Raw genomic sequence first — 25,397 nt, forward strand, 5'->3', positions numbered from 1 at the left:
GTATATATAATTTGAACCAACATCAATGATGTCTATAACTATATATTATATAGTTTATAGTTTATAGAAGAAATAAGAAAAGCAATAGCTGCCGACACTTACTCCCGAACCTATGCTTATAGTAGCAGCCAGTGAGGTTTGGCTCCAAACTTTTATTCCGAGCCTTTCATTATTGTTATTATCCGTTATTTTATTTTAATAAATATTTTACCCTTCACAGCATAACCAGCATTTCACAGGCTTTTTGCTTTCCTCATTTGACTCTTCACTCCACCAACACCAACAATAACAAGCTTCTCCTTCCTTCTTTCCATGCATATATTATATATATATATATATAGACACATACATACACATTCTCTCACTCTCTCATAGTGACACACACACCACATATTTGTTGAAATTACCATAACATTTGTTGGTGTTTTTTGAGTAAGTTGTTCATTTTGCTGATATATGCAGCATATTCCAAACACTATGTCTGTTAGGCTCATGAATTTAAGAGCACAAGTTCTTAAGCTTATTGTCCTCTAGTACAAATTTCAATCTCTTTTACTTCATCAAAAGTTTTGAGGGTACTACTCAATTTGGTTGAAGATGCAGTCAACAAAATCAGAATCAGATATAACAAGCTTAGCACCATCATCACCATCAAGGTCTCCAAAGCGACCTGTGTACTATGTTCAAAGCCCTTCAAGGGACTCACATGATGGAGACAAGTCATCGTCAATGCAAGCCACACCAATCTCCAACAGTCCAATGGAGTCACCATCACACCCTTCCTTTGGCCGCCATTCAAGGAACTCCTCAGCCAGCAGATTCTCAGGGATTTTCAGGTCTTCTTCAGGTAGAAAAGGGAGCAGGAAGAGGAATGATAAAGGGTGGCCTGAGTGTGATGTCATTCTTGAAGAAGGATCCTATCATGAGTTTCAGGACAAAGCTTACACTCGCCGTTGCCAAGCTTTAATTGCTGTCTTTACTTTTGTTCTTGTCTTCTCTGTCTTTTGCTTAATCATATGGGGTGCTAGCAGGCCTTACAAAGCTCAAGTAACTGTCAAGGTAAATCCCAATTTCAATCTGTATGTAAAATTAATCAAGATGGTAAGTATGTTAGTTAATCATTCATCGATTATACCGAACTTTTAGTAATTATGCGAGGGAGTACAGTAGAAAGTTGTCACTTTTTCATTTGGGGAGGGACATAGTTTTTGATAAATGTCACTTAGATGAGATAAATGCTGATTGCTGATTAAAGATCGGTTGGTGTTGTTTTAAAAAACTCCCTATAATTACCATAAAGATGTACATGTTTACATATAGTTTAGTTCTACTTGCCTAATTCTTGAATTTGTGTGAGTATATGCTGCAATCCAAGATGTTTTACAGAACAAAATGGAAGGATTATAGGATTCCTGTCTCTAATTATATGCTAATTATGAGATTATGTTGATAGTAATTGAGATTGTGAATGTTGCAGAGCATGACAGTGCATAATATGTATGTTGGAGAGGGTTCAGACTTCACAGGCGTCACAACAAGAATGCTGACAGTAAATGGAACACTAAGAATGAGCATATATAACCCTGCTACATTTTTTGGCATTCATGTGCACTCCACACCCATTAACCTTGTCTTCTCAGACATCACTGTCGCAACTGGTGAGGTAAGAAACCAAGACTATGTTGTTCTTATCCCTTTGTGACTTAAACTAGCTAGGACTTCTAAATTAAAAGGTAATGTTGGTGTTTATTAACATAATACAAAATGGTGACATTAAGTAGCATCTTATTATATGTATATTATATTCTTGTACATGTGATGATTTGTTCCTTGCAGCTGAAGAAATACTATCAGCCAAGAAAAAGTCACCGTATTGTATCAGTGAATGTGGAAGGTAACAAGGTTCCATTGTATGGGGCTGGATCCACACTAATAGTATCCCAAACTGGTAGTGTTGAGGTTCCATTGACATTGAAGTTTGAGATTCGTTCAAGAGGGAATGTGGTGGGGAAACTAGTAAGAACAAAGCACCATAAGGAAATTACTTGTCCTTTGGTGATCAACTCTTCTGAATCAAAACCTATCAGGTTCAAGAAGAATTCATGCACATATGGTTGATGGATGCTGATTCATGTCCATTTTTTGAGAAAGAATTCAGTTAATCTTTCTGTAATATATGTAAAATTGTGTAATCCACCGTTTTGTGAAAAATTTTCTCTGGTTGAGAAACTACATTTGAAAGAGGAGCAAAATGTGTAGTGTGTACATGCACTTGGAAAACCCTTTCAACTTACTAGTAGTTACTTGTGTTTTCAAACTTGAAGTCAGTGTGGTGGAAATAAATGCATGAAAATTTGTATAAGCATATTCACATAATAAGTAAGATGAATGTATAATCCATGAGTTTATTCTTGAGGGGATGCCAATTAAGTTCGTCATGCAATAACTACTAATTTTTAGTTTTAATTGAGTTAATTTTTGGTAAATAAAAAGACTTATCATAACATCTATTGCATACACATCATCTCTAAAACTCAAATTCAAAATATGATGTTTAACTAAGTCCATACCTTTATTCATATAAACAAAAATAATGAAATAGGCACAATAAACTAGGAAAATATTTAATTAATGGATCCTACTAAGGAGACAATGGATTATTTGTACAATGTGTATAATGGGCTATTGAGTTATAAAATGAATATCCCCCATAACCTTTCAGATATAGCGCTCTAATACCATGTCATGATACCACTCATCCCAAAAACTTCAGTTGATAGGAAAATATAACACTAATGATTATATCTCTAATACTCCATAAACCTCCATTGTACACATTGTACAAATATTCCATTTACTCCTCGTACTTTCCCTTATATGCTAATATCACATTGTTAGGCTTTATATTTTCTATAAAAGTTCAACTTACAAATCCTAAATTAAGGCAAAGTCATGACCAACACCAAATCTATTTTGGCAAAACCCACAAGATGCAGGACACATGCTTTTTCTAGGGATGAAATATGAAACCTTATGACATTATAGCATAGATTTTATATGGACGAAAGTCTTAGAACCATCTCCATTGTTGTAAAAATCTATGATATTGTGAAAGGAAAAGTTAATACTTTTAAATTTTTTATCTCTTAGAAGGTAGTCAGAGGATAGTGATAGTTATTGGTAGGCAATCAGACAAGTGAAGAGTACTAAGGGTCAATAATTTGGTGAGGTATTGTGTTTTTGAGATTGTGTTTAATTTATTAAAAAAATAAATAAATAATATTTAATAAATTTTAAATATAGATAATATTTAATAAATTTTAAATATTTTATTTTTGTTTTAAATATTTTTTTTTTAAAAGCAAGTTAAGTAATTTAGACACAATAGTAAAAGATATTATAGAACTTATCCAATAACTTTTATGGTTTATAGTTATCAAGTAGCTATCAATAATATTTCTAATAGTCTGAGATTTTATCTAATGGTGTAGGATTGTTTACTTTTTTTTTGCTAGTTACATACAAAGTTGCTGTTTTTTAGACAATTTTATTAGTCGATTTCACGTGTTAATAATTGAGAGCGAATAGATAAAAATTTAGTCAAATCAATTAAATTATAAAACAATTTTTAACTATCAACTCTACGTGAAGTTAATAATTGAGAGCAAATAGATAAAAATTTAGTCAAATCAATTAAATTATAAAACAATTTTTAACTATCAACTCTACGTGACGAAGTCGACTCTGAGATTCCACTTTTTGTTAACATGGATACCCCTGAGATTTAGGCGTGTTAATAGCTTGTCTAAACATTTTCACACTTGAGAAATTCACTTTCTTCTTCTCTTCCCATTTCACACAATTTCTTCACTGATTTTAAAATGTGCCTCCACGAATGAGATCTTCTCCAAAGTCATAAACTTTTCACAAACCCCATCAAATCCAACACATATTCAACCTAAGATCTTCCTCCCACTACTACTCAGCACCATGTTCACTAGAAAAAACCCAACTTTGAGATTCACCCTTTATTTCACCCTCACCCTTCTCCTAATTCTTAGCTACAACGTTGTCACACAGTGTTCCGAGGCTGTCCCTGATGACGATGATTTGGAGGGCATTGAGGAATTGTTAGCAGTGGACGAGGAGGTAGAAAAACACCAACCAGAAGAACAAGGTGGTGGTGGTGGCACCGACAAGTTGTCGGAAGCAGAGGTTCTAACGAAGGCACAAAGGATCGTACTTGAACTCAATAGTGACAAGACCGAGAAGGTTATTAATGAGAATGAGTATGTTCTTGTTCTGGGGTATGCACCTTGGTGTCCAAGGAGCGCTGAGCTCATGCCTCGATTTGCTGAAGCTGCAACTTCGCTCAAGAAAGAGTTGGGAAGCACTCTTTTAATGGCGAAGATTGATGCTGAGAGGTATCCCAAATCAGCTTCGTTCCTTGGGATCAAAGGCTACCCAACTTTGCTTCTCTTCGTTAATGGCACCTCCCAACCTTATTCTGGCGGTTTCACAGCGTAAATTGCTCTCACAACTTCTCTCTTAGACTTAGCTCACTAGGCCTGTGTAGGGTTTTATCTGAATTTTTGCTATGTTTTCTAGTGTTTCTAATTCTTTATGGTATTTAGAAGCTTGTTTATATCTTGAAGTGATATACTGATGTTAGCTGAATGGAATAGATGCACATTTACCTGAAATGTTGTTCACAGTGCACAGATAGCTTGAGAATTGGTCATGTCAATTATATTGGTGGAACTACTTCAAACATTTTTATCTAGTGGCCATGTGAATTAACATTGGGACTGTTGATTTCAGGGATGATATAGTGATATGGGCAAGGAAAAAGACTGGCTCGTCTGTTATTAGGATAAATTCGGAAAAGGAGGCAGAGGAATTTCTGACAAAGTATCATACATTTGTTATTGGTCGGTTTGACAAATTTGAGGTAAGAAACACTTGGAAAACTCCTTGTTAGTGTTTCCACTTTTCTGGGCTGTGCTAATTTTTGTGTGCAAACATATCAGGGACATGAATATGACGAATTCGTGAGAGCTGCAAAGTTGGATAATGAAACCCAATTTGTTGAAGTGAATAAAGTGGAGCATGCCCAAGTTCTTTATCCAGATATCCCATCCACTGTTAATTTTCTAGGAATTGTTAAGAGTGAACCTGAAAGATACACTGCATATGGTGAGTCGGCAATTGTTTCGATCCTTATGTTCAATCAGTTAAAATCTGGTGGACCAACATTGCACACTTCTTTTGTAAAATATTTTTTCTTCCTTCCTATCTTGTCTGGTTTACCGAATAGTCTGATGTAAGTCAAGAATGCAAAACTTGCTGATTATGCAGACGGAGCTTTCACAACAAGTAAAATATTGGAGTTTTTGGACTACAACAAGTTTCCATTAGTTACAAAACTGACTGAAATGAACTCTATCAGTGTCTACTCAAGCCCCGTTAAGCTTCAGGTTGCTATTATTTTCAGTTTCAACCTTAAATTGGATTTTCACTTGGTTTGAATTCTGTTACTTTTCTGTCTCTTTATTGGAGTTTGTGCTCACAATTTTTAAGTAAAAATTTCTGCATAGAAAATGCACATCTTCTGAATATGTTATCATGAGAATAGATTACATTAATCTCTATAATAGGTTCCGTTCTTTTTTTTTCCCTGTAGGTTTTTGTCTTTGCCGACATTGACGACTTCAAGAATCTTCAAGATACTATTCAAGATGTTGCAAGAACTTTCAAGTCAAAGGTAGTTGCTCTTCTAGCCTACAATTGGAACATTTACACTTTTCCTGCAACATGGTTTAGAATTCTTAATCTAAGTCTTTCATTCATCTGCAGATAATGTTTATATATGTTGATATTAAAGAAGAGAACCTTGCAAAACCCTTCCTAACATTGTTTGGTCTTGAAGAATCAAGAAACACTGTGGTTAGTTTATGAGTTAACCATTTTTTGAGATTTGTTTTATAAATTCTGATAATTCTACCAACTGATGCATTTTATTTTGTTTTTTGTGTTTATTTATAGGTAGCTGCATTTGATAATGGAATGAGCTCAAAATATTTGTTGGAGTCAGAACCAACACGAAGCAATATTCAGGTATGATCTTCTGTTCATGTACGGTATCCTCCCATTGATTAGCAATCAAGCAAGTAATAATGTTGAAATGGCTCTCTCAGGATTTCTGCAATAACTTTGTGCAAGGTTCTCTGTCACCTTTCTTCAAGTCTCAACCAATACCAGATAATGTGAGTTCTAAAACAAATTTCCTGCTTTCTCTCTTATAATTTACAGTCTTTGACTATATAAGAGCATTAGTTGTGCACTCATTGTAATATGTTGTCCTTTTTCTGTTAAGATATAATGTGAATTCCTTGAGTCATATGTAAAATATTCCAGATTTTCTTTCTAATGACACATATAGCTAGCTATATATTTTGTAGTAATAGAATGAATCAATGAAACCTAGAAGTTATTTGTTTATCTCCTAAAACTAAACGTATGCTTCCATTAATCGCCATGGTACTGGGAATTGCAGACAGATGCTACTATTCATGTTGTTGTCGGGAAAACATTTGATGATGCAGTTTTGAGCAACGAGAAGGATGTGATTCTGGAGGTTTGCAAACTTCAATAGTGTTTTTCAGTTTGTTTTTTTGTTTTTCTCTAAAGAAAGACTTTTATATTGGCTATGTTCTCGATGGATTTGTAAACAGGTATTTACACCTTGGTGTATCAACTGTGATGCAATTAGCAAACAAGTAGAGAAGTTGGCAAAGCACTACAAAGCAGCAACTAATCTAATATTTGCAAGGATAGATGCTTCAGCAAATGAACATCCAAAATTGCAAGTTAGTGTCATGAAAAAGCTTACTTTAAATGTCTCGATTTTTCTTTATGTTCTGAAAAATAAACCCTGCATCAGTTTTTGGAATTCGAATCATGTTATTTCGTTAAGAAATTTTTGATATGACCAAACACTTCTCTTTGCTTAATGGCAGGTGAATGACTACCCCACGCTTCTACTTTACAAAGCAGATGATAAGACAAATCCGGTAATTACTTCTTAGCACCCTGATTTTGGTGGTAAACATTTGGTTTCTTTAATGATAATCGAATTAATTATATGATGAGCACCCCTTGTTTTATGCAGATCAAACTCTCTACAAAATCTAGTTTGAAAGAATTGGCTGCTTCCATCAACAAACATCTAAAAGTCAAAAATCAAGTTGTCAAAGATGAGTTATAGAACACAGCAAACTGTTTTAAGAACGGCGAAGAACGAGGAAACCGTTGAAAGAACAAATATACTCTCATTTTCAATTCTTTCCTCCATTTTCACTCCGACTTTTTTTGTGGTTTGGATATGAGTTAGTCTGCTACCGGAATTAGCTTATGCCGAATGGTGTCCGCATACAACAAAAGGAAGTAGAGATCATAATACTACAAAGAATGGACTGATCTACATTTTAATCCTATTAGATTTCATAGCAAATGAAACAACATTAGTGCCTAATTGTATCTAAGTCTGTACTTTTTAGAACAATTTATATCTCTGAAAGCTTGAATCAATATATATGAGCATGTTTGGTTTTTCTGTGAAACCATTATGAGTTCAACATGCTGAGTTTGCACAAACAATTAGCACTGAATTTTTATTACCTTGTTTATTAAGACATAATTTAATTATTCTGAGAAAATTGTCTGTAAAATTTAGCTTTGGTAATCCCAGAAGTTTTCAAATCCCATATACTTATGCTCTGCAATCTTTTCAACCATTCTTACTATGCCAACAGTTCCTGCAATGACATCAAAAACAGGAAGCAAATGTTGATAATAAAGCAATGGTGAAGCACTCAACAAAGAAGTCATGTTAATGAAACTTGGTACTTGCCCTGACCAAAAAAAAAAGAAACTTGGTACTTGCCTTGGGATATTGCACTCACCAAAACCGTGTCTGCCATTTATAAGTAATGAAAATATTTATTTGAAACTATTTATTCAGTTGCCACCATGCTAATTTTTTTGGGCTGCTAATTGGGAGGCATCTAAAGGTTTGGCGCTGCAGCCGAGGCCTAGACCAAGTGGCAATCATATTGCCTCTTAAACAAGCTGCACCAAGTTCGAACCCCAGCTGAGACTGGTATGAGGTTTGATAAAACCTCAAAGTGTGGGTGCGTGGGTGTGTGTGTTGTGATACCTAGGATTGGGGTTGTCCAATCTATTTGACAAAAAAAAAAAAAAGGTTTGTTTTTAAAAGGATGACATCTTTGTAAGAAGTCTTAGAAAAGGTGGTACTTTGAAAAAAAAGATGAAAAACAAGCAAAAGATTGTGTGTAGAGAAGCATGGAAATTGGAAGGTACTTGAGGAGGGATTCCTAGCTCTAGGAAGAGGGGTCCCAAGATGAAACCACCACCAAGACCAAGCAAGCCACCAACAATGCCACATGCAGAGTATAGTATTAATTGGTGCACTCTCTAATGTGTTTCTTGATCTCCCTTCGATGCTATCACCCTCTTTTCTTTGTACAGAACCACTGCTTGAAATGAAGTCAGTCCTAATGCCACTGGTCTCTACATAAACCAGCAAAAATCCAAAGAAATATGTGGTGTTTTTATATGTAAAATTTGAGTTAAATTCATCCATTTTCTCATTCTTGTAATAGGTTAAACACCCAACATTCCAATTAACAAGTTGTTGTATGGCTCTGTTACAAAACAAGGAAAGGTATATTTTACAACAATATTTCTTCTTCATGGGCATAATAGAGAGGAAAAATGAAGGGAAAAAATGAAGTGGTTAAGGGAAAAAGCTAACTCTGCAATTTCTAAGGCAAGTATAATGATCCAGACACTGAAATCCAACCCAAGTGCTTTCCAACTAACATTTTTAAGAAGGTGAATATTATGGTGCCTATTATTTTATATCTAAGTTACTAAAAAAGGTAAATAAATAATATTTAATAAATTTTATATGATTTATTTTTTATTTTAAACATTTTATTTTTTATTTTAAAAGGGAAGTTAGACAATATAGGTACCATAACAAAGGCACCATAGAACTCACCTTTTAAGAATGGCCCCTGCATGGATAATCATGAATCAGTGATAGATAAGATATAATGCCATCTATTTTTATTATATAAAAATTGGCAAATCTATTATAAAATGAGCTTATAACATATTGATTTTTATAATTGAGTCATGTCAACAATTTTACATAGACGTTAATTTTACAATTTTGCAAAATAAAAATAATAGATTTCTAAATAATAATAATAATAATAATAATACAAAATATTAAATTTAATACCTATTATTATTCAATTAAATTAAAAAATAATAGTTAATAAATATAATTAATATCTACATTAAACCTATAATAATAACAATTTTCATTTTCAAATATTTAAAGTGTATAATGACACAATAACATTTGTTTACTATGCATATATTCCAGTAAATCATGATTAATAGTATATTTATAATGCTATACTATATTTTTTGTATTTTCATTCTCGATTATTTTTGCTTTTTTTTATTATCTCCAAATATAAAAAAAATTTAAAATTATACTATAAAGCATCTTTTACTCGAAAATATCAACATACAAATATAATTTGTTTTTTAAAGTCCAAATAATTTATATCTAAAAAATATTCACAAAAATAAATAAAAAAATCTATCTTCTTAGAATTGATTGCATTTTATGATAAAGTATAAGAAAATTTTCTCTTATATAAAAATTATTACAAGACAGACATAAGTAAATATTTAAGAATGGAACCAACTTCACAACATTTTTGTTGCATTTTTATTTTTTATTTTTGAATAATTATATTGAATTATATACAAATTATAAATATTTTTTACAAATAAGTCTTTAAGTTAACGTTAATCCACGTATTATTTAATTAATTTTTAAATAATATAATAATTAATTTAGCTCTCTACGGAGTCCACCCAAATCTTAATCTAGTATCTATAAAAAAAATATTATTATTCATTATGTAGTTTTATCACTCACCCTTTTATTAGATTTCTATTAGACCAAGTATCTATCTCAAACTAATAAAATTCGTGTTAATACTTAAAATCGTTCCGAAAAGATTACGTGTTTTTTATTTTCGTCACCGAATTATTTTTTTAAATCAAATTAGTCCCTGAATGAATATTTTTAAATCACGTTTGTTCTTTCATTAACTTCGTGACGCTGCCGTTAAAAATCTACTGACCTGGAACGTGAGTTGACAACCCATCCTACCAAACGACGTAGTTTCGCACTTAAGAGTATGAAAGTTGTAAAATGCCACCATTTTGAGAATAGAGAGTTTAACATTTTACACTTTGTCTCCTGAACAAGTCCTCATTTGTTCTTCTTTATTCTCACCATGACTCTATGTTTCTCTGACCCATAAGCTACCATCACGAAGTCGAAGAAGACCGCGCCGTCGTCCGCAACCATTAGAGTAGTGGTGAAACATTATTCGTGCGTCAGTTATGGAGTTTGGTGGAAATCTTGAAGGCAACGACACATTGTTATTTCTGTGTTCGACGTGAGAGGTCAAATTTTTGTATCTTGTAAAAAAAATTGGTAACACTATGTAAACCCTTAGTTTTTCTATTATATGATTGAGTCATGGTGAAGAATCTGTTAGTGCATATGGTTTAAGGTTTTATCCTAGAGTTTGGTTTATGATCGATTATATGGGTAACAATGGCAAGACTCTGTTTTTATGGCTTCGAAAAATAATACATGTTGTTTGTGTTAATGAAGTAATGTTTACCTATTTAGTTGTTGTGTTGGTGATGAGTTAGTGTTATGCATGTTCTGTGTTAAGTTTTGATAGGGTTTGGAGGCATTGATAGTCTTAGATGGCTTGCCACATTGACTTTTTTTCCTTAATATTGTTGTTTGGCGGTCCTCCGATGACATTCATATTTCATCATGGTGAAAATTTTAAAAATGATGAGAAATGAAGTAGAATCTATGAACCAGATAATACAGAAGTCTTGATAGGGGTTGATGGGGATACTCTTGATGTGTTTTTGTTAAAGGATACTATAAAGAACTAGGATATGCTGGGGGGACATATGCTGGTGAAAAGTTCCTTGGCTGTCACTTGAGGGTGGGCTGAGAAAGTTGGAGACTGATAAAGATCTGCTTAAAATATGTAAGACTTGTAGAAGGAATCAGAACGTCATGAACATATTCTTTGAACACGGAGTTTCAGAGTCACACGTGGTGGAATGCATGAGTGAGGATGATGAAGTAATTTTGCCAAAGAATGCTTCTTTGTTGAAGCTGCCAAGTACACAGCCTGCAATGCAAGGTAGCAAAAATGCATCCCAGCCTACAAAGAGCCACTCACAGCTATCGAAGACTAACCTTCTCTACTCCCTTTCAAAAAATATAGCCAAAGCCAGTCCCACATCTGCTGGAGCTAATCCTTATCCCAAGAAAATAGACTATGTGCAACCCAATAAAAGGTCCTCCCAACCCACACAGAAGCCCATTGAAAAGCTCAATTCTCAGCTCACCAAAAAGTGCAATTCTCAGCCCACACAAAAGTCCAAATCCCAACCCAAATTCCAACAAAAAGTTTCTCCCAACCTGCAAAACCTTGCACTGATCCTATGAAACCTGCTGTTAAACCAAGAAGTGGCCATCAACCTCCAAAAAATTTACATGCTCAAAATAAGAACAAAAAACCTTTGCAATTCACAAGGTCTGGTCGAGCTATTAAGCCATCCCCAATTCAGGATGATAGTGACTTTTATGACTCATATGAGAGTATTGAGGACAGTCTGTATAAATCCACTAAAGTCTTGAAAAATCTCAGTGACACTGACAGTGACAGTGATGACTTCAACAGTAGAGGACTAAGGAAAACTGATTTTAAAGAGAAGCACAGATCAACTTCTTTTAGAGGGGCTGAAAAGGTTATTGACACCGATGACTCGAGCTATGAAGATATTGAAGAGGATGAGCCATCTGATTCTGGTAATTCATGATTGGTCTTTCTTATGTTACTCATGTTATTTTATATCACACATGTTGATTGGAATACTGAACTTTATTTTACTTGGATTGACAGACTCGGAAGAGAAAACTGAAATTGAAGGTGAATCTGACTGTGACTCCTGGCACTCGGAAGATATGGATAAGGTGTTGGACTTCGATGAAGAGAAAACTACTGTGTATCCACCATACAATGAAAAGGCAAAATTCAGAAATCTCAAGCTTGAGGTAAGCATGATTTTCAAGTCGAAGTACCACTTTATGAATGCAACTAGGGATTACACCATACAATGGGGGGTAGGAATATCATTTTTACTAAAAATGACAACATTAGAGTCAGGGATGTATGCAAAATAGAGAAATGTCCCTGAGTTGTGTATTGTTCATGTAACAAGCAAAATGGGATTTGGCAGATTAAAATATTAGTTGATGAACACACATGTGCTAAGAAGAGAAAGAACAGGGCTGCAACACAGGAGTGGACGTTGGGTAAGTTGGTTCCTAAGCTTAGGAAGCACCCAACAATGAAGCATAGAGAGGTTTATGATTGGTTTGTGAGGAAGTACAACATTAAGCTAAACAAGTCCTACATTACTAGGGCCTTAAAGTCAGCAAGAAAAGTAGTGGAAGGAGATGCAGTTGCACAATATGCACTACTATCGGATTATGCTAACCAGCTGTGGACCACCAATCCAGGTTCAACAGTCTAAGTTAGTGTCATTTTCATGCCTAAAAGTCCTCCATAGTTTCAAAGGTTTTATGTATATCTCAATGCGTGTAAGAAAGGGTTCAAGGTCTGGTGTCGAGCATTGATTGGTCTAGACGGAGCCTTTCTGCAAATATTAAGGTTTAATAATCAAAATCATCCCTTGAAAGATCACGCGTTCTCCATTTTCGTCCCCAAATTATTTTTTAAATCAAATTAGTCTCTGAATGAATATTTTTAAATCACGTTCGTCCTTCTGTTAAAAATATTCAGGAAGATATTCAGGGACGAACGTGATTTAAAAATATTCATTCAGGAACTAATTTGATTAAAAAAAGTTATTCGGGGACGAAAATGGAGAACGCGTGATCTTTGAGGGACAATTTTGAGTATTAACCCTTAATATTAATATTAATAAACGGCTACTAACTGATGAGTACTATTTGGCTAAAGGGACACCACCTTTAAAAAATTGTATATATCCAAAACATTGTATTTATTGGCTAAAGGGACATAACTCTTTAAGAATGGTGTATGTTCAAAACATTGTATATATCTATTAGTAATAGAAAAGATAGCTATTTGTGTACGTAACAAATTATAATTACTACATTGAATATGGATAAATAAGTCTTTGTCTACTATTTCAAATACACAAGTACTAAGTGTACATTTTACTTAACTATTAAGAGATTTTCTTTATTCAAGAGAATTAAAATTTCTTACTATTGCTAATTAAAAAATTATTAGGTTTCATTGTATCATGGGAGAGTATTGTCATCAACCTCATAGCAACTAAGTATAGGGACAAATATCTCTATAAAGAAAGCGATCTAATCGTGCCTTGAAACCATCTTCATATACCCAACAATTTTAGAGAGATATTTCTTAAAGATGGCACAAAATCAAAACACCACATTCAAGGTCATGAATCAAGAGTTTGTGAAGTTGGATCGTTTTGATGGAACAAACTTCAACCATTTGAAGAACAAGATGATGTTTCTTTTTTCGGTTATCAATCTTGCATATGTAATTGACCCAAAGACTACACCAATTGCCGATGCCGCTGAATATTTTACACTAGAACAGAAAATAAAGATTGTTCAATTTAAAAAAAAAAACGCGATGAAGATACATTTGCATGTTAAGGTCATATTCTCAATACTTTATCCAACCGAGTCTTTACATGTCAATTCAGTCACCATTGGAGATTAAGAAGTTTTTGAAAAAAAGTACAACACTGAAAGACAAGAAACATATAAGTTTGTTAGGATGAAATATTTTGAATTTATTATGAATGATACTATGCATGTTATGGATCAAATTCATGAGTTACAAATCCTTATAAGTAGACTTCGTGATCTATAGTTTGTAATTTCAAAATTATTACAAGTTGGAGTAATTATTTCAAAATTGCCTTCATCTTGGAATTGTTACAGGAATAAACTTTTACATCTTAGTGAGAACTTCACAATTGAAAAATTACTAAGGCATATACGTATAGAGGAGGAAATTTAAAAATGTGATGTTGTGTATCTTTCTCAAAATTATAAAGTGAATCATATTGGTGAAGACAACACCAATAAGAAGAAAAGAAAGTTCTCAAAAAATTTAAAACAAGACAAAAAGAGACAAAAAGAGTGTTATTATTGTCACAAGAAAAGACATTACATCAAAGAATGTAGACTTCTAAAAAGAAAAGCACCAAAGACCAACTTAGTAAAAGAGAAGAATCTAATTGCTATGATTGCAGAAAAAATATAAAATATGCATATTGGCATGGTTACAGAACTCAACATGGCAACACAAGAAAAATTACTTGAGTGGTAGTTAGATTCTACAGCTACTGTTCACGTTTACAATTATCGCAACCAATTCAAAACATATGAAAAATTGAACAATAGAGAAGCCTTGATGGGCAATGACTACACAGCCAAAGTTTGTGGCCAAGGAACTGTAGAATTAAATTTTACATTTGAAAAAAAATTAAGTTTAATAAATGTACTTCATGTTTTAGATTTGAGAAAAAATTTAATTTCTGTTAGTCTCTTGTGTAAAAAAAAATTTAAAGTTGTAATAGAATCCGATAAAGTGATCTTGCTTAAAAATAATGTATTCATAGGAAAAGGATATTATACTAAAGGCATGTTTAAATTTAGTATTAATAAAGTGAATATTCCTGTGTATACTATTGATTCTTTTAATTTATTGCATAATAGATTAGCACATTTAAATTATAAATCAATTGAGTATATGGAAAAAAAAACTGTATTGATCTTAGTAACAAAAATTTTAATAAGAAATGTAATATTTACATACAATCTAAAATTACTAAGAATCTTTTTTTTAAAGTTGAAAGAAATACACATTTATTAAAATTGATTCATAATAATATTTATAAATTAAATAGAAATATTATTAAAGGAGAAAAAAATATTTTATAACTTTTATTGATGGTTGCTCTACATTTACTTATGTGTATTTGCTTAGAAATAAAGATGAAACTTTTCAAATGTTTAAAAAATATAAAATGGAAGTAGAAAATATGCATGATAAGAAAATAAAAATTCTTCGTAGTGATCGAGGTGGAGAATCTTTTTCTAATGAATTTGATAAATTTTGTGAATTACATGATGTTGTGCATGAATCTTTCGCTCTATATACTCCGCAGTAAAATGGTTTGACAGAAAAAAAAACCGTACCTTAATGGATATGGTTAATTCAATGGTATTGAATACAAAATTGCCTTACAATTTGTGGGGTGAAACATTATTGACATAATGTCATTATCCATAATAGGATAAAAGTTTTTCTTTATGAAAATTGTAAAGAAAGAAAACCTAACTTGAATTATCTGAAAGTGTGGGGGTGTTTAGCTCTTTATTAGTGTCTAATGTAGTTGTTGAATCAAGAGAGGTATAATTTATTAAAAATAAATTTATCAATGATTCAATTTCTAGTTCAGAATATCTCCAAAATGATACTGATGTTTCATAAAAAATAAATAATCAAAATAATAAACGTTTAAGTGATAAATAATTAATTGAACCAAGAAAGAGTTTAATAGTGAAAAAAGAAAAAGACTTGGGTTCAAATTTTATTTTTTCTTAAGCTATTACCTTTTTGGTAGAAGGATCTAGGAATTCTGTGATAAATAAGATTCCTATTGTGACGAACATAGAGGGTGATCCTCAAATGTTCAAAGAGACTATGACTTCAAAGGATTCTGCCTTTGGGAAAGAAGTAACAAATGATGAAATGGACTCAATACTATCAAACAATACTTGGGTCTTGGTTGATTTACCTCCAGGATCAAATCCTATAGGATGTAAGTAGGTATTTAAAAGAAAGTATAACACTAATGGTTCATTATAAACCTTTAAAGCAAAGTTAGTGGCCAAAGGATTTAGACAACAAAAAAGTCTAGATTATTTTAATACCTACACATTTGTGGCAAGAATGACTTGTATTAGGACTCTTATAACATTAGCATCCATTCACAAGTTTCATATACATCAAATGGATGTTAAAACGACTTTTCTAAATAGAGATCTAAATGAAAAAATTTATATGGAGCAACCGAAAAGTTATGTGCTACCCGAAAATGAAAAGAAAGTTTGTAAATTAACTAAGTCTTTCTATGGCCTAAAACAAGCACCCAAACAATGGCATGAGAAGTTTGATTTAGTGGTATTATCAAATCATTTCTAACATAATAGTGCGAATAAATGTATTTACTCAAAATTTACTTAAAATTATGGAATAATCATTTGTCTATAGGTCGGAACAAATCTAGAAAGAATTCGTGTAATGAAGGAGTATATAACTTCTAAATTTAAGATGAAGGATTTGAATGAAGTTGATACAATAGTAGGCATAAAGATGTATAAGAATGAAGTTGACTTTACTTTAAGTCAATCTCATTATATAAAAAATGTATTAAAAAAGTTTGATAATATCACACATAAAGAATTCAATACACTTTATGATCCTATTTGTAAATTAGAAGGAAACATGCGAAGACCTATAACACAATTATAATATACTAGTGCTATAGAAAATTTAATGTATGCAATGCATTGTACCATATCTGATATAGCATTTGTTGTGTGCAAATTATCAAGATTTATAGAAAACCTAACAATTAATTTGAAAAGTTATAACAACAGTTCTTGGTTATCTCAAGAAAACCATAAACTTGGGATTACATTATGGTGATTATCTCACAGTTTTAAAATGTTATTCTGACGCAAGTTGGATTACAAATTTTAGTGATAATAAATCCACTTCAAGATGTATTTTCACCCACTTCAAAGAAACAAATATATATTACACATTCTACTATACATTCTATTATGGAGGTTGAGTTTATAACTTTATCAGGCACACTGCACAAGTTGAATACATATGCTTATGCAAGTTGAATAATACCTTATTGAGTAGTTGACTCATTTTGTGGTTCTTATGTTCAGAGATTTTATTAAGGCCAGCTAGGTTAAATAGACACAAATGAGGCCAAATGGCACGAACATGATTACTCCAAGATTAGACGAAGAATAGAGCTTGGGTACATAATTGAGCAATGTTTTGTTTTACTTTTAAGCAAACTAAACAGAAGAATTAAATTATGGTCCAAATATTACAAGATACATTGAATTAGAAGAATTAACAAGAGGACATCTAATTAACCCACTAATGAGATACAAAACAAAAGATTTGCAATAATTGAAGTTTGATCGAAAGAACACTAAGTCATCAACATTCACAGCCTGTGGACCTGTACTGCCGTCCACCACCACCCACTTCAATTGTGTCAGGCATGTATCTGTCATCATAAATCAACAATAGATCAAACAAAATATGAACCAACCATAAGGGAATAGTAATATGCATGAGATAGGAAAACTCACACTTCTTCTTCAGGTTCATTCTTGAGTGCATTTTTTGCTATACACTGGAAAGCAGCTTCAACATTGAATCCCTCTTTTGCAGAGGTCTCAAAGTATGGTATGCTTCCTTTGGAAGCACACCATGCCTTAGCTTTCTTCTCAGAAACCTGCACCAAAACAGAATATTGTAAAAAAAATGCAGACATGTAGAAAGTAGAATTATCCACCCAAAAAAAAATGAAGGTATACATGGATAGTAACTCACAACTCTGCTATTCCCACCATCAACATCAATTTTGTTTCCCAATAGCACAAATGGGAAGTTTTCGGGGTCAGATGGACTAGCCTGAAAATGAAACAATACTCTTGTTTAGTCCTTAGTAATTGATCTGGTTATTATAACTCAGTTAAATCCGACCTATGGCTCATAAAAAACTGTTGCTTTGCATTAAAAAATGGTCAACGAATAAAACCAGCTCAATTCTCTTCATTGGAGTATTTATTCCTTGTAAAAGAAACCAAAGATTCTAAAAGTGGTAAATTAATGAGGTATGCTCTGAATTCTATGTTCTATCTCTAAGAAATCCTTGATAAAATATTCTGTGAGCTAACTTGAGTATCGAAGTACTTTTTGTAGGTACCCACTCCATTTTCATCAGGAGGCCACTCAAACAAAAGGAACTGAGCATAATCACTTCAAGATCCGAGATATATATTGGTCAAGGATCAACAAGTAAGAACAGTAATCTAATCATGTTGAGATGACACTGAAGAATGTAGGATTTGAATCACCTGAATAAGGAATTCTTCTCGCCAATGGCTAAGATTGTCAAAAGATTTGACAACATTTACATCATAAACAAGGACACAACAATCTGCGCCACGGTAGAAAGCCACACCAAGACTCTGAAACCTTTCTTGACCAGCAGTATCCCAGATCTGCACTCAAATCATTATAATGAGGAGGTTATGAAAATGATGAGCAAGAGAGAATTTGCTTCATTACCTGCAAAGTGAACATCCTATCTTGGAATTGAATTTCCTTGGTGAGAAAATCAGCACCAATGGTAGCCTTGTACTGATTACTAAACTTACGATTCACATACTGATTCATGAGAGATGTTTTGCCAACCCTGTTTAAAAAAGAAGCAGCAATTGGTTTGTTCCATTGATGTCATGATTTGGAACATGAAAATGCATGAATAGATAGATGGTGGAGTAAAACATACCCGCTGTCTCCGAGGATAATGACCTTAAGTAACATGCGACGGCGAGAAGCCATGGTGGATGAAGAGTATGTCAGAATTCAGGGATCTGTTTTCTGTTTCTGTTTCTGTTAGTGTGAGTTACAGGACACAGACACGTGGATCAATGCCAGTTACCAATTACAACATGCCGCCTTACACGCCATATCACTCTTTTTTCCCCTCCTCCATTTCCCATATTTAAGTTGTTCATATAAAACACATTTTTCTTGTATTAAGGGTACATGTTAAAACTTACAGAATATAATTAAGATTCGTCAATCGCCCTTCGCCGGCTGCAGAATTGCTACTACAATAAACTCAACTCATGCATCTGTTTTCTTTTTGAAATTTGCCTAGTAGTCATCACAGATTACTTTATGAACCTTAAAGCCAATAATATTTTACTCCTTTAGGTAGGTTCTTGCCGACTAATGAAATTAAGTGATATTATACCGAGATCCAAATTTATTTTTGCGATGTTACACATAATATTATCACACTGAAGACATGGATCCCTTAATATAAATATGATAGAACAAGACCAATTGGTATGAAGATAGATATCCACTTCCAGTCCAAAAATAAAAAGAATATCCAAAAAATAAAAGGATAAATATCCATTTCAAGTCCAAAAATAATAATTATTACTTCAAAATAACAAATTCTTTAATAACTCCGAAGGTATCATATTGCGCATGACTGTTACTAGCATTTGCAAAACCGCAAGATCATATAGAACATCACGCACAATTGCAACTAATCCACCAATTTTTTAGCTGATATTGTGACGATTTCATAAATTCCGTTGAATGGAAGTTGGCAATTACCATTCATTGATTACTAAACCTTACGGGAACAAGAACATGGCAAAAAAGAGAATGTCCAACAAGCCTATACATAATCCAATTACAAATGTAACAGCAATATAGATCAAAATAGACTACTTGTGGTTTACGGGAATGTCCCGACAACAAAATGTCGATGTGGGAAAATTGGCCTAGAGAGTATAGACCTTGCTTTATAAGAACAATTGCTGATCATTAATATATTTACTGTTTTAGATTCTATCATACCAATCATCTGCAAAACACATTCTAAAGTATATTTCCTGTATACTACTAAATAGAACCAATAACTGATGATTTATGTGCCATTTAAAAATGATCCCGACACGAACCTGTGTTTAACAGGAAATACATATCTTTGATGGATGAAGAAATTAAACACTATCCAAAGGAACTGGTAAGCATTTTATATAACATGGAGGGCAAAACATCCAACGGAAAGGGAAAGAAACAACAAAAGACAGGGCAAAGAAGATCAACAGTTTCCCAGGGGTCAAAGACGACAATAGATGAAATCATGAAAAGCCAAGCAAAACAAATCAAAATAACCAACCAGGATAGGTAAGTATTTGTACTATTGAAGCAAAACCATCCTAAAATAATAACTTGATTAAAATTCAGGTGTCACTCTAACAGTACATACACAATATATGTTGAAGGAAAACAAGTATGATCGGAATAAAATTTTAATACATGAACGGTTATACCTAAATATTTTATGAAGTTACATGAACATGGTACCAAGACATGAGAGGCAAGAGATAACCCAATTCTAATCTACTCCACAAAATTTGGTGTATATCCTATGAATGCTTGGATATTATTCTGGGCATAAGAGTATATATTTGGCAAAGTAAACCATTCGAAACCAAAACTATAATTGTCATACAATCAAACTGAATATCCAAAAAGTCTGATAATCATCTCGTTGAAATTTAATAGCAACTACAAAATTAAAGTAAACAAGACCAAAAGTGACAGAAGCAATGAGGCTATCAAAATAAACAAATGTTCCAAAAGCCTTGCGTCAAGAACACAAAAATAACAATCTACCACTCTAATTCGGTAACCACCAAACAACGATCTTCTAATCCAAAAGGCTTATGCAGATGCAGCTGCTCCCTTCTTCCTTGGTGCAGCTTCAGTACCTAGTTAAACATAAACAAGATCGCATTAACGAAATGATGATTAACGGAAAACACAACAACTGAAGATCTGAATATAGATCGTGGAGGTACCTTCTCTGAAGCCGCTCTTGAATCGGCGAGGCACGTGGCGGAGGTACCTCATCCTGCCGGTGCCGGTGGTCTTTCTGCGGATGGCCTTCACGCTCCAGTTATCTGTAAGGGTTCATTTGGCAAAATAGTACTAGAATCGTGAGAATTAAAACTAAAATGCGAGGAATCAGAAATCGCGAATGAAAATGGAAGAAATTAGGGTTTACATTTCCTCTTGCGTGCAGCGGGGAAAGCGCAGGCGGAGCAGCGACTCTTCTGGAGGTGAAAGCTCCGGCGGCCGCACCTCACACAGAGGGTGTGAGTCTTGTTCCTCCTCTTACCAAAGCTCCCTGTTCCCTTACCCTGTGTTACATTCACACATACTCAAAGTTAATTCATCATATTATGTGGCTGAAGAAGACGAAGCTGCTGAGAGAATAATATTTATACCTCTGCTCCTCGATAATAAGGGTTTAGGGTTGAGGTATAATGGATCCAACATCTGCAACCAAGCCCACCCTCACTAGTAATCCAATTCTGAAGTTGACTTTGCGCCAATCGTTTGGGATTGATCTCCCAACTTGGGCCAATATCTATGAAGTTGATTGAAAAAATTTTTGGGCAATGGCCCAATATTATTTTTCTACTACAGCAATTTGTGTGTAAAAAAATTCGTTAACCAAAATATAAAAAGATTGAGTTAATCCTAAAATTAATGGGCCTAGGCCCGTTGGTTTAAGAAAAAGAAAATTCTAAAGTTAGTTTCTTATTGTCCCAATTAAAAATAGTTGGAACTATTTCTACTGGGTCGATACTTACTGGAGGATAGGAATAGAGCTTACTTGTTTGGGAGAGTTGTCCACTTTATCCCTGTAATACCTGAGAGATTAGTCATTGGGTTTCTGGTCTGATGGATACCCTGATGGTCTGATACAAACCAAAAATAGTTTGAGAGATTAGTAGGCCAATTAAAATAGTCTCCAAAATACTAATTACAAAATTATATTTTTGAGATTCACAAAAGTATATTACATTAGTCTCTAATAATATGATCAGTCAAAAGTTGAGAGATTAACATAATACACTTTTGCTAATTTTAAAGATGTAGCTGATGTAATTAAAATTTCATGACTATTTTAGTGCATACAACTGGTTTGAGTTAAATGCTTAACTCAAAAGGAAATACATTAATCTTACTAAAGGGTTACTGGATTCGTGAGAAGTATGGACATCGGACTCATTATGTTAAACATATATCTAATGGATGGAGAGTGTAAAATGAAATTGTTAGTTAAGTGATTGGACAATAATAACCCTTCTCCAAGTATAGTGTATACCTAATTTTGTGAGTGAGGTCCTCCTTTGGTATATCACCAAGCACAAAGACACGAGTGTCAAACCACTAATCTATAATTCTGGGATAGAATCCCAGGCTTTGTTCAAGAAAGAAACAAGTATGTATGTGGAACTGCTTTTTAAGTTAACTTGATAGTTTAGCTTAAGGCATGAAGTGGTGGGTGGAGAACTTAAACACCGGCAAGTGTCAGAAAGTGACATCTCACAAAACGGAATGCCACTCATCTTATCTTCATGTCTATATAATCAAAATCAAAATTAGTCTTCACATCTCATTACTCTGTGCCAGCGTGACTCTTAACATTATTGGGGACCATGCTATATATGGAATTTCTCCTATAGAGACACATGCATGCTCATTAACATTAACAACTTATATACTCACTTCACGGGTTTGCTGTGTCACCATTAATCTCTCCCACTAATCATTCCCACTTTAGTATAAATAAAGTAATTAAGGACTAATTAAGGGGTCCCATCAATTCAAATTTAGATAAATAATAAGAACCTAGTACACAAGTTCTTGCTTTCATCTTTTAGCCTCCCACACCCACCACCTTTAGCTTTGCATCTCAACCAATGCCACTACACTTTCAACAACACGTAGTCAAAATATCAATACAATACTTGTAAACAAATTACATCCTAAAGTCCCGAAATTAATACTCTTTTCTTTTCTTTTATGCAATTATATCTTTAACCTCAATGTAAGGATCATGTATGTAGAGAGACAGAGGGATTGAGAGGGACAAAGATCATGGGATGCTGTGGACAAAACAAAAAGGTAATAAGGTTTGAAACCAGGACACAGGAAACACAAACCACCCTTTATAGTACATTGCCTTGGCTTTCTCTTTTGGTTACTACTCTTTATATGTAACATTATTGAAGAGACTGCAAAAACTAACATATCCACAGAAAAATGCTGCCAAGAGAAACCATTCACAAGGCCAGGGTTCTGCTTCAAAAAACACTCCGAAGCTTCAAGTCTTTAGTCTCTGAAGGGTATCAAAAACTTCCCAGATCACTTTCCTTGAATCCCTTCCTCCGTCGCAGTGGCAATGCAAGAACTTATTACTCCAGCGACCAGTTCTACAATGAGTTCTATGATATTCTGCAGTCTGATCTCAACAGAATACGGATCAGGAACGATGACATGATCATGATCCGTTCAAGAGAACCACCACCCGCGCCAGCATCAGCATCAGTAGTAGAAGATGCTGCAAAAGTTGAAGAAGGAACAAGCAAGAAGCAAAGTCCATTGAAGAAGAACAAAGGGGAGACTACTACTACTACTACTACTACTACTACTACTACTACTCTACCATTGAAGAATAAGAAGGTGAATAGTAATAATAACAATGATGCTTTGGCAAAGAAGATGAAGGAATTGGAGATGATGGATTCGGGTGATGTTGAACACGTGCTGGACATAGAAGAAGCTCTCCATTACTATTCTCGACTCACGAGTCCTGTTTATTTGGACATTGTTGACAAGTTCTTCATAGACATGCACAATGAGTTTAATGTTCCAGTTCCACAACTTCCACACTCATCTTCTGTCAGAATCAAACGCTCAAAATCCAAGGGAAGATTTGGCTCCCTATCTGGCTGTAGATAGGTGTAAGATCATATATATTAAGCTACGAATGCTTTAATTTGGTTGTTTTTTTTTTTGTATATGAAATCTCTTTTAATTTGCTTGCTACCTGTGCCATTGAGTTCGTTTCATTTGTTTGGTTTTGAGTTCCAATTTTATTTTGCTTTTCTGGTTTTTAGTTTTTACATGTTTGAATTCATCCATCCATTAATCAATAATGAGGTGGATGAACTACAGAATCATGATTATAAGAATTTTGAGTTCTTTTATTTTTGTCATGTAACCATGTTCCGTTGATGATTGTAGTTCTAATTTGTTTCTCATCAAAGATGGTATATTGAATCTTACTAGTATAATAGAGTTTCAAAACTTTTATTTGTTTGGATATGAGTTAAGAGGGTAAACGGAAATGCATTTAAGAATGTACTAGTTTTGTAACTACCACAAAAATCTCAACTTGATATATATAGTATTATATACATATATATTATAGCTGTCATAAGATGCGACCTATGAAGAATGGAGCCCAATCAAGTTAAGACAAATCTCTTTCAGGTAACAGTAGTGACTTCAGTAAATTGTTTTTAATATAAATGAAGACCATATTTTACTTTTTTCTCAATAACAATGAACAAATTCACATAGGACAGAAGGTTGTATAGCAAGTATCATCATCTTCGGCATCATTAGAAGAAGGAAAAGTATAAGGTACTAACATATTATCTGTCAACTTATTCTCAATAATGATTATTTATTATATTCAAAAAATATATATAAAAAGACACATTTAAAAAATATATTTATAAAGACACTTCTATTAAACACAACTATAAAAAAATATTTTTATTAGACACATCTACAAAGATACTTCTATTAAATACAGTTATAAATAAGAGTTGACAGATATTGGCAGAAATGTTGTTGGTAACTTAACGAGATTGTTACAAGAATATTTGTTTCTTTTTTCATGGATATGGGTTCCGTGAGAAATTAAAAGTGCACAAAACAAACATGGCGGGTAAAGAGATCAATAAATTTAAAAAGACATGCATACCCTCAAAGAGAAAGTTAGTCGATGGGGACATTGGGTTGGCTCTTTTTCCTTTATTTTCTTTTCTTCGCCTCTTTTCTCTTTAATTTTCTTTTGGTGGCCACATGTATAGGGTTTCATGGGTCTAAAATTCTTTCTCTCCTAACTAATATATTTCATAATTTTTTCTTTTCACTTTAGCCATTTTTTTTAATCTCCATCAATTTCCTTGCATCCAAAATTTTATTTAAAAGAATAATATATTTTTAAATAAAGGAAAAAACTATAACCCTATTACTTTATATTTTTTAAGAAACTCCCTATTTTACAATGCATTAGCATTCACCGTTCTAATAATAACTTTCCTCAATAGAATAATATATCACATCTAATTAGATATCAACTACAATAATAATAAGCAAAGTCTAGCACATGACTTATTAGTATATTTTCCTTTCACAATTTTA

The 25,397-nt window shown here is 33.2% G+C and overlaps 5 protein-coding genes across 5 annotated transcripts; 3 read left to right on the forward strand and 2 right to left on the reverse strand.

Moving 5' to 3' along the window:
• Positions 1–238: 238 nt before the first annotated feature.
• LOC107459837 (uncharacterized) lies at positions 239–2,426 on the forward strand. Its single transcript, XM_016078126.3, has 3 exons — positions 239–1,059; positions 1,478–1,663; positions 1,837–2,426. The coding sequence occupies exons 1-3, from the start codon at positions 598–600 to the stop codon at positions 2,116–2,118; spliced, it is 930 nt and encodes a 309-aa protein (XP_015933612.1). The 5' UTR covers positions 239–597; the 3' UTR covers positions 2,119–2,426.
• A 1,355-nt stretch (positions 2,427–3,781) lies between these two features.
• LOC107459823 (protein disulfide isomerase-like 1-6) lies at positions 3,782–7,622 on the forward strand. The gene is made up of 12 exons (XM_016078098.3): positions 3,782–4,523; positions 4,822–4,951; positions 5,031–5,196; positions 5,359–5,477; positions 5,684–5,764; positions 5,857–5,946; positions 6,046–6,117; positions 6,198–6,266; positions 6,557–6,637; positions 6,735–6,869; positions 7,020–7,073; positions 7,172–7,622. Exons 1-12 carry the CDS (start codon positions 3,991–3,993, stop codon positions 7,265–7,267), a joined length of 1,626 nt encoding a protein of 541 aa, XP_015933584.1. The 5' UTR covers positions 3,782–3,990; the 3' UTR covers positions 7,268–7,622.
• Positions 7,623–17,266: 9,644 nt separating this feature from the next.
• On the reverse strand, positions 17,267–20,448 carry LOC107459609 (ras-related protein Rab7). Its single transcript, XM_016077850.3, has 6 exons — positions 18,865–20,448; positions 18,642–18,768; positions 18,428–18,574; positions 17,901–17,981; positions 17,657–17,802; positions 17,267–17,571 (listed from the first exon to the last, which is right to left on the reverse strand). The coding sequence occupies exons 1-6, from the start codon at positions 18,915–18,917 to the stop codon at positions 17,502–17,504; spliced, it is 624 nt and encodes a 207-aa protein (XP_015933336.1). The 5' UTR covers positions 18,918–20,448; the 3' UTR covers positions 17,267–17,501.
• Positions 20,449–20,588: 140 nt separating this feature from the next.
• On the reverse strand, positions 20,589–21,839 carry LOC107459526 (60S ribosomal protein L37-3). The gene is made up of 4 exons (XM_052251664.1): positions 21,824–21,839; positions 21,172–21,327; positions 20,962–21,067; positions 20,589–20,871 (listed from the first exon to the last, which is right to left on the reverse strand). Exons 1-4 carry the CDS (start codon positions 21,837–21,839, stop codon positions 20,829–20,831), a joined length of 321 nt encoding a protein of 106 aa, XP_052107624.1. The 3' UTR covers positions 20,589–20,828.
• Positions 21,840–22,857: 1,018 nt separating this feature from the next.
• Positions 22,858–24,013, forward strand: LOC107459881 (uncharacterized). The gene has a single exon (XM_052252227.1). The coding sequence runs from the start codon at positions 23,223–23,225 to the stop codon at positions 23,919–23,921; it is 699 nt and encodes a 232-aa protein (XP_052108187.1). The 5' UTR covers positions 22,858–23,222; the 3' UTR covers positions 23,922–24,013.
• Positions 24,014–25,397: the final 1,384 nt, after the last annotated feature.

The sequence above is a fragment of the Arachis duranensis genome, chromosome 7 (assembly GCF_000817695.3).
Source record: "Arachis duranensis cultivar V14167 chromosome 7, aradu.V14167.gnm2.J7QH, whole genome shotgun sequence".
Lineage (NCBI taxonomy): Eukaryota > Viridiplantae > Streptophyta > Magnoliopsida > Fabales > Fabaceae > Arachis > Arachis duranensis.

What these genes read in the sequence shown, in the direction of transcription:
- LOC107459837 (XM_016078126.3), top strand. Translation starts at nt 598, where the DNA reads ATGCAGTCAACAAAATCAGAATCAGATATAACAAGCTTAGCACCATCA. An exon ending in AAGCTCAAGTAACTGTCAAG is followed by an intron (nt 1,060 to 1,477) that starts GTAAATCCCAAT and finishes TGAATGTTGCAG; the next exon opens with AGCATGACAGTGCATAATAT. An exon ending in TCACTGTCGCAACTGGTGAG is followed by an intron (nt 1,664 to 1,836) that starts GTAAGAAACCAA and finishes TGTTCCTTGCAG; the next exon opens with CTGAAGAAATACTATCAGCC.
- LOC107459823 (XM_016078098.3), top strand. Translation starts at nt 3,991, where the DNA reads ATGTTCACTAGAAAAAACCCAACTTTGAGATTCACCCTTTATTTCACC. An exon ending in CTCAACCAATACCAGATAAT is followed by an intron (nt 6,267 to 6,556) that starts GTGAGTTCTAAA and finishes TGGGAATTGCAG; the next exon opens with ACAGATGCTACTATTCATGT. An exon ending in CAGATGATAAGACAAATCCG is followed by an intron (nt 7,074 to 7,171) that starts GTAATTACTTCT and finishes TGTTTTATGCAG; the next exon opens with ATCAAACTCTCTACAAAATC.
- LOC107459609 (XM_016077850.3), bottom strand. Translation starts at nt 18,917, where the DNA reads ATGGCTTCTCGCCGTCGCATGTTACTTAAGGTCATTATCCTCGGAGAC. An exon ending in GAGAAGAATTCCTTATTCAG is followed by an intron (nt 17,982 to 18,427) that starts GTGATTCAAATC and finishes TTTCATTTTCAG; the next exon opens with GCTAGTCCATCTGACCCCGA. An exon ending in AATGAACCTGAAGAAGAAGT is followed by an intron (nt 17,572 to 17,656) that starts GTGAGTTTTCCT and finishes TTATGATGACAG; the next exon opens with ATACATGCCTGACACAATTG.
- LOC107459526 (XM_052251664.1), bottom strand. An exon ending in CGCTGCACGCAAGAGGAAAT is followed by an intron (nt 21,068 to 21,171) that starts GTAAACCCTAAT and finishes GAACCCTTACAG; the next exon opens with ATAACTGGAGCGTGAAGGCC. An exon ending in AGCGGCTTCAGAGAAGGTAC is followed by an intron (nt 20,872 to 20,961) that starts CTCCACGATCTA and finishes TTAACTAGGTAC; the next exon opens with TGAAGCTGCACCAAGGAAGA.
- LOC107459881 (XM_052252227.1), top strand. Translation starts at nt 23,223, where the DNA reads ATGCTGCCAAGAGAAACCATTCACAAGGCCAGGGTTCTGCTTCAAAAA.